The sequence below is a fragment of the Adiantum capillus-veneris genome, chromosome 8 (genome assembly GCF_014529385.1).
Source record: "Adiantum capillus-veneris isolate H3 chromosome 8, ASM1452938v2, whole genome shotgun sequence".
Lineage (NCBI taxonomy): Eukaryota > Viridiplantae > Streptophyta > Polypodiopsida > Polypodiales > Pteridaceae > Adiantum > Adiantum capillus-veneris.
Genome location: NC_140938.1, coordinates 53,836,460 through 53,844,692, shown reverse-complemented (window position 1 = coordinate 53,844,692; position 8,233 = coordinate 53,836,460). Strand labels below are relative to the sequence as shown.

Genomic DNA, 8,233 nt, shown 5'->3' with positions numbered 1-8,233 from the left:
CCAAACAACATGTCATTTTTCATGACATCTCTTAGTGTCTTATCAAGAGCCTCAAAAGCGTGTCTATGAGCCATGGGGGCTTCATCCAATATGATCAGTGAACTCATTTGCAATAGCTCAGCAGTAGCAGCTGGCTGTTTACTTTAATGTTGCATGTGGACTCAGAAGTTATATCAATAGGGATCTTGAATCTAGAGTGTGCACTCCTTCCGTTGTCGAGAAGTTGTGCTGCAATCCCGGAAGATGCACATGCCAAAGCAACTTTGGACTCTCCACGTATCTGAGAGATCAATGCATTGTACAGATAAGTCTTTTGTTTTCCACCTGGCCCATCCAAGAAATAACCAGTCCCTCTGCTCATGCCAGCTACTTGCAAAATCCGATTGTAAGCTTCCCTTTGCCCAACATTGAAAGATGATTCCATTCAAGCAGACAGTACTCTTTGTTCCTCTCTATTATACATAAACTCTTCAGCAAGCACTCCATGCTCACTCATAATTTGCAGTGTGTGATCCACCTGGGGCATTCCAAAATAATCCAAGAGCCTCTTTCCATAGTGTTGAAGCATTGTCTCTAAGTTTGATAAAGCTTGGTTTTGAGCCATGTGTTCACAGATATTCGCATCATTTGAGCGAACCCTCATATGATATACATGGTCCTCAGAAAGCTCCTTACAGAAGCGATTCCACAATGCACCAAGATGTATTGGATCACAAAAAACCAAAATGACTACAAACAGTAGGCGCAATTGTTGCCCTGTTTGTTGAAAAGAAGCTTCTTCGAAACAAAGAAACCATTCATCATCAACTTGCAGTAATCCTCGTGCATTACATGTTTCTTTAAATGTGTCATATACTTTTCCATTGAAGGTTCTAATATCCTCAAAAGACTTACATCCTTTGCACATGTTGAGTAACATACGCAAATAGTAAAAATCTCCAGCATTGGGAACAATGTGGTACATTCTTCCAATCATGTCACCAATCTATCTTTGAGTCCATGTTCTACTTGCTGGCTTCCAAACCCACTTTGTTGGGAACTCTATGTACAACAAATTGTTGGCCTATGGATATTGTTGATTTGCAACAAACCACTCAGTGAGCGTTGTCTTTTTGCTAACCTCTCCCTCCACCACACTCTGTACAGTCGCTCTTTCGTTGAAGATGACTTGATTTTGATGAGGCAAGTGAACTTGGAGCCGTTGTATGTCACGTTTCTCTTGATGCATATGAAACCCAAGTATACACCAGATAGCCTTAGATGCTGATACATATCAAGCATTATGATAGTTTGTAACTTCATTTAGAAGCCCTTCACTATCTTGTAGAACAACAATGGCCCTGTCATGTCCCTATACACATACTTGTAGAGATACTTCACAGCGGATATACTGGAGCAAACCTCCACATTGATATGTGCATTGTACCTTATTGACAAAAATGGATTGTATGGAACAATCCATTTATTACTCATTTTCACTTTATTACGAACAATGCAATTTCCATCATCCCTCCTCGTGTACGTTGGGTATCCATCCCTAGCCACAGTAGTCGACACACTGAAGCTTTGAGGATATTTAAACCTGCACTTTCCATCTTTCATACATGGAGCATTCTTATTCAAGTTTCCACATGGGCCATGCACATTACATCGCCTGATAACATCATACAACTGTGGAAACATTACTTTATCAGGAAGCTCCGCACACACAATCTTATCATAATGCAACGTCTTTGTTGGCTTATGCTCAGATGAAAGTATCAATAGAATGTGAGCATGAGGAAGGACTCTCTTTTGGAACTCAATCACAGAAATGTGTCCAATGATCTTACCAAAAATAGCTCTCTTAATCAGCAAGCCCATCAAATCCTTGAACTTATGGTAGAAAACACGGGCAGTAAGATTAGGACGATCATTGGATGTCTGTCCAGGTAGTAATGCATCCTGTATCTCCTTCCATCCAGGATTGCATGTGAATGTAATGAAGAGATCGAGTTTTCCTCTCTTGAGTACAATTGCCATGGAATCCTGGTACAGTTGGTGCATATAGCGAGGGCCACCAACATACGAAGAAGGCAATACAACCCTTCTTCCAACATTAGCACTCAATAACAGTTCTCCATCCTTGCTCCATCTCTTGCTCCAACCATATCTGTCAAGCCTTGATACACCTCACTGTGAAGTTGACTTTGATGATTACGCACCCACAAAATCCTCAACTCCTCCATACAACTATATGTATCAACAATATATTGTTGCAGTAGCCTACCACCACGTAAAAGACATTGTGTTGTGTCATCTCTAATTTGCAATCTATACTTGTAGAAATCCATCGTAGAAATATACTTTGTAGTTCCATTTACTCGCTCTCTGCTTACTTTTGCTCTGTTCACTTGGGGTATGTAAGGATTCCAACCTTCTTCACCATTTGGAGATAGAAACACATATAATAGAGGCATGTATGACCTATGGCAATTTGAGATTCTTTTTAGACCACCACCCAAAAGATTCAACACAATATCACGATGGCCAATGTTGCTCTCTTCACCTTGACCAAGCATGATTGCAACAACTTCCACACTTGTTGGAGCAACATATTGCCAACCATTTGTATGCTTCTCAGTAATGACCATCCTAATCTCCGGAATATTGGAAGTTTGGACCATTGTAGCAAACCCCCTAAAAGCTTGAACATACGGATTTACTCGATGCATCATCGATTGCAAGCTTCCAAAACATCTGGTTTGAGTTTTGAAACATGACTCATCCTGTTTTGCAACTCATTCTCAGTGTCAAAAAAATACAACAGAGCAAAGCGAGGGATTCGACCTTATCGCTCTTCTGGCATCAATGGACCAATGTTATGATAAATAGATCCATGCACCTTGAAGGTATAGATTCCTTTTCCTTGGCAGAGAGATTCATCTATATGAGCTCCCAAAGAAGCAAATGCCAACACACTATTGTATGCTCTGATATGTTTCAAGATTTTTCTACTTCTAGTATTACCCCCGTGCACCAATTCCCTTAATTCTAAAGGAGGTTCACTTAATGGCGGCAAAGAAACATTTCCTGAGTTGCAACAACTCTTCTCCACAAATGTGTAAATGGTCTTTGCTTCTGTTTTGCAAGCTAAAGCACCACAAAAGGAACATGCAAAATCCAAGTTGCCTATGTTGTGAAGAATACACTTTTCATAAGAAAGAGACAACATAGAGATATGCATCAAGAAAGTGGTCTCAGTGTATAAGTAGGTGATAGATAGACAAAGTGTCTCAACTTTGTAGTAATCTCCCTCTCTGGAGACAATTACAGGCTCCTTAGGAACATCTCCATTATTGGATTCCACTTCAATTGTTACATAACTTTGCGAGAGAATTGACTCGTTATCTACATCCATCACAATCCTTCCCTGAGGAAATTCATTGCATCAATTCACGTTTATCAAATGGTGGAAATCTTCCAAGCGAGGCACATCAATCTCACCCAGAGAATGTCAAACTCTATCTCGCACTGCTGCACGTCGCGTAGCTCGAGAGGCTTGACATATCCTACTAGGTCTTGCATGTCCAGGAGACAACACCTTTGGACCAATAACCATCTTTCCAAAAAAGAACTCTTATAAGCACTCACAGATATATACAAATTAGTATCTAGATAATTAAGAAGAAAGGATTTCCCAACTATGTCTATCTTTCTTTGAGGGAGTCAGCGAGAGGAGGATTGCCAACCCACATGGTAAATGTCTATATACTTCTATATCTGTCTCTCTATATCTCATCTAACTACTACTAAGGATATAATTGGGGGAGCGAGTCCATCTGATTAGCCCATTGACAATTGTCGATTAAAGCCTGGGTTTCAGCCGACAAATTTCCACTTCGGTTACAACGCGCCAGTCTGCACGTCAACCGGAATCTCGAAGTCGATGCAAATGTGCCAAGTTAACCCATTATTGGTCGACCCGTTATTGGCCATTTTGGTAACCCACATCAAGACGGATTCAAAGGTGCATCCAAATCAAACCCGAGGTGCTTCATTATGAAGAGTTACCATGGTGATAGGTTAAGGCCTTAGTTTCAGTCGGCAATTTTTCACTGTGGTTACAACATGCCAGTCTCTGCACGTCAGCCGGATTCTCGCAGTCGATGCAGATGTGCCAAGTTAACCCATTGGCAACCCACATCAAGACGGCTTCAAAGGTGCATCCAAATCAGCCCCGAGGTGCTTCATTATGAAGAGTTACCATGGTGACAGGTCCCCATTTGAGTTGGTAGAGTTGCATTGAGGCTTGAACTGTTGTGTACATTCCGTTTACACAATCAAAAGCAAATACCACATCGGCAATGGTGTGCATGTGATTTCATTGGGAGAGACACATGCATTGATTGCCAAAAATAGACCAGAGCTTCTTGACCCTACCCAAATTGGGCATATCTGGCAATCAATGCATTCAAAGAAACGACAGTCTATATAGGAAGCTCTCTCCCACTTTTTGTGCTTTGTGAAGTGTTTCACATTTTTCATATCTAGAAAGAAGTCAGACATTGCACACACCTAGAATACTTTGTGTGTGTGTGTGTGTGTGTGTGAGAGAGAGAGAGAGAGAGAGAGAGAGAGAGAGAGAGAGATTCACTGCAACTTGATAGAGAGAGAGAGGGAGAGAGAGAGGGAGGGAGAGAGAGAGGGAGGGAGAGAGAGAGATTCACTGCAACATAACTTGAGAGAGAGAGAGAGAGAGAGGGCGAGGGGGGCCGCGGAACGGGAGGTGTGACTCAAAAGACACAGTGGCAACAAAAATACTACAATTATGGAGATCCTCTGAGAATGTAGCAATCAATGCATTCAAAGAGACGGCATCCTATATAGGAAGCTCTCTCCCACTTTTGTGCTTTATGAAGTGCTTCACATTTGTCATACCTAGAAAGAAGCCAGACATTGCACACACCTAGAATACTTTGTGTGTGTGTGTATGTGTGTGTGTGTGTGTGTGTGTGTGTGTGTGTGTGTGAGAGAGAGAGAGAGAGAGAGAGAGAGAGAGAGAGAGAGAGAGAGAGAGAGAGAGAGAGAGAGAGAGAGAGACGGAGAGAGAGAGAGAGGGAGAGAGGGAGAGGGAGAGGGAGAGAGAGATTCACTGCAACATAACTTGAGAGAGAGAGAGGGAGAGAGAGAAAGAAGCTAGACATTGCACACGCCTAGAATACTTTGTGTGTGTGTGTGTGTGTGTGTGTGAGAGAGAGAGAGAGAGAGAGGGAGAGAGAGATTCACTGCAACATAACTTGAGAGAGAGAGAGAGAGAGATTCATTGCAATAGAACTTGAGAGAGAGAGAGAGAGAGAGAGAGAGATAGAGAGAGAGAGGACGAGGGGGGGGGGGGGCGACGGGGAACGGGAGGTGTGACTCAAAAGACACAGTGGCAACAAAAATACTACAATTATAGAGATCCTCTGAGAATGTAGTATCCAAAGAAGACAACCAAGAGTCATTAGCAAATTGGTATCCACTACATACATAAGACTCCACCAAAATGTAGTCAAGCCACCAAAATATAGATCTGCTAAGCTTATAAATGGGAAAGAAGTAAGTATGTTTTTTGGAGATCCTCTGAGAATGTAGTATCCAAAGAAGACAACCAAGAGTTGTGAGAAAATTGGTATCCACTACATACATAAGCCTCCCCCAAAATGTAGTCAATATCCCCAAAGCCACCAAAATATAGATCCACTAAGCCTATAAATGAGAAAGAAGTGAGTATTACTATCGATTACATCATTCATTTCTTGCAAGGGTTGCCCTGCTTTGAATTGGATGGAACATCTCCAATGGCATTAATCCCCTTCTTGGGCCAATGGGCCGTTACCAATGCATGGAGCGTGTTTGAGATAGATCTAACTTCGGAGACACCTGTAGTATGTTGTACTACTACGGCGGTCAATTTGTTGCTAGTGCTTTGTAATTCAAGCACAATGCTTTTGAAATCCATGCTATCCTTGTCAAGAAGGGACCTCTCCAAGAGACTCATGATTTTTGCCTGGTTGCTTTCTATGCGAGAAAGTTGTCCTTGCACTGAGCTCTGCTGCTGCAAAATACCATTGATCTGTAGCTGCATCCGCTCCTCTAGACGATGAAGATAAACCCCTTGCTCATATTGTGAATGGCTCAACCATTGAATGCTCTCTCTATAGAAAACCTATGATGCCTCCGCTCTCTCACATGAGGCTTGAATTTTGGAGCATACTGTGTGGATGACACCTAGTCCATCTACAATTTTCTTCTTTGCAGGTCCATCCCCACCTCGGGCAACGTGCTTGGCATTTCGTAAATTGTTGCCTGGGTCTCTCTTTGGGGTAGAAAATATCTCCTCCGAAGAATCTCTTCCAGAGGTAAGCACGTGCTCCATTACTATAAGAATAAGATATATATTTAGCACCGGGTTATACATGTTTTTCTCTCTCTCTATTTTTCCCCTATCCACCTCTCTATACCTCCCTCTCTATGGCACAAGGTGTCCATAGAGAGAGAAATAGCCAAAGCTTCTGTGCATCCTATGGCCATAGCAAAAGGTTGTTGACTTTCCTTTGGGCATAATGTGAAACCGAGCGGGCTCCCGCACACACACAAAGGCTCCCACACACACACACACACACACACACACACAAAGGCTCTCTCTCTCATGCCAAATGTTGTGCATTTTGGAAAGCACAAAAAGTGCTTGAGAAGCTTCCTACGTAGGATGTCGTCTCTTGGAATGCATTGATTGTGGGATATGCCTAACTTGGTTAGGGCCAAGAGAGCGGCTGCCCCACCTAATGCTTCTTGTCCATCAGCTCCATCCCTCTCTCTCTCTCTCTCTCTCTCTCTCTCTCTCTCTCTCTCTCTCTCTCTCTCTCTCTCTCTCTTCGTCTCTCCCTTACTCATGTGTAGGCACGATGAGTGCACTCCAAGAGAGGACATCCCATAGAATAAGCTCATTGAAAGCACCTTTTGTGCTTTATGAAGTGCATGGAATTTGGCATACATGTCGACCAAGGCAATGCTAGAATTCAAGGTTTTTACACTAAATTTATCCACAGGTTGTAGGTTTTCTCAAGTTCAAATTTAAAATTTAAAGGTAAATACCAAAAATTGTAAGTGGGATTACATTAAACCTAGGTTTTTTCTAGCTGTGCGAGCCCCACCATCATCAGAGCTCATTGCTTAAGCTCATTGAAAGCACTTTTTGTGCTTTATGAAGTGCTTTATGAAATGCAATGAGATTCAGAAAAAATCATTTTTTAAAACATACAAAATTCCTTCCATTGAATTTGCTAAGGGAAAATTCTAGCTCTGCGAGCCCCACCATCATCAGAGCTCCGTATCAATGCAAAACAGCGCATATAAGATCCTCTCCCGCCCTGTTTATTTGTCTCTGTTGATCCATCGATAATGAGTTGTAGAGCAATGCCTCCATTCTTCCTTCTCCTGGATTTTGAAACTGAGTTTGCCACGTGTTTCTTCGCTTCAAGCCTAGTTCTTCCCTATCAGTAGATTGTTTTTGTCATGGGGGATTACATCAAACCTAGGTTTTTTTCTAGCTCTCCGAGCCCCACCATTATCAGAGCTCATTGATTAAGCTCATTGAAAAGGCTCTCTCTCTCTCTCTCTCTCTCTCTCTCTCTCTCTCTCTCTCTCTCTCTCTCTCTCTCTCTCTCTCTCTCTCTCTCTCTCTCATGCCAAATGTTGTGCATTTCGGAAAGCACAAAAAGTGCTTGAGAAGCTTCCTGTGTAGGATGTCGTCTCTTGGAATGCACTGATTGTGGGATATGCCTAACTGGGTTAGGGCCAAGAGAGTGGCTGCCCCACCTAATGCTTCTTCTCCATCAGCTCCATCATTTGAGTTTTTTACACTATTTTTCTATATTTCGGGGCGGAATTTCCCCTTTTTCCCTTGCCTTCAACGGGCATTTTTGAAAATGAAAACGGCACGATATTAAGCTGACTCCAACCGAGACACATTTTTCCCAAACTTTGGTGCTTTGAATAGTGCCAATTTGTTGAGCCCCTACCAGTGCTTTGCAATGTTTACAAAATTAGGCTATTATTTGGGTTTTTACAATCTCTCTCTCTCTCTCTCTCTCTCTCTCTCTCTCTCTCTCTCTCTCTCTCTCTCTCTCTCTCTCTCTCTAATTCGGCGCTAATTCTCATGCGCGACGATGCGTGACAGTCTTTAGGCATGTGGGCATTGCGAAGTGCG

At 42.4% G+C, this 8,233-nt stretch overlaps 2 protein-coding genes across 2 annotated transcripts; both read right to left on the bottom strand.

Moving 5' to 3' along the window:
• Positions 1-1,302: 1,302 nt before the first annotated feature.
• On the bottom strand, positions 1,303-2,022 carry LOC147452151 (uncharacterized). The gene has a single exon (XM_086519211.1). It carries the CDS (start codon positions 2,020-2,022, stop codon positions 1,303-1,305), a length of 720 nt encoding a protein of 239 aa, XP_086375337.1.
• Positions 2,023-2,105: 83 nt separating this feature from the next.
• On the bottom strand, positions 2,106-2,633 carry LOC147452150 (uncharacterized). The gene has a single exon (XM_086519209.1). The coding sequence runs from the start codon at positions 2,631-2,633 to the stop codon at positions 2,106-2,108; it is 528 nt and encodes a 175-aa protein (XP_086375335.1).
• Positions 2,634-8,233: the final 5,600 nt, after the last annotated feature.

Bases quoted from the DNA above. Each gene is read 5' to 3' on its own strand.
- LOC147452151 (XM_086519211.1), bottom strand. From the start codon at position 2,022: ATGGCAATTGTACTCAAGAGAGGAAAACTCGATCTCTTCATTACATTC.
- LOC147452150 (XM_086519209.1), bottom strand. From the start codon at position 2,633: ATGGTCATTACTGAGAAGCATACAAATGGTTGGCAATATGTTGCTCCA.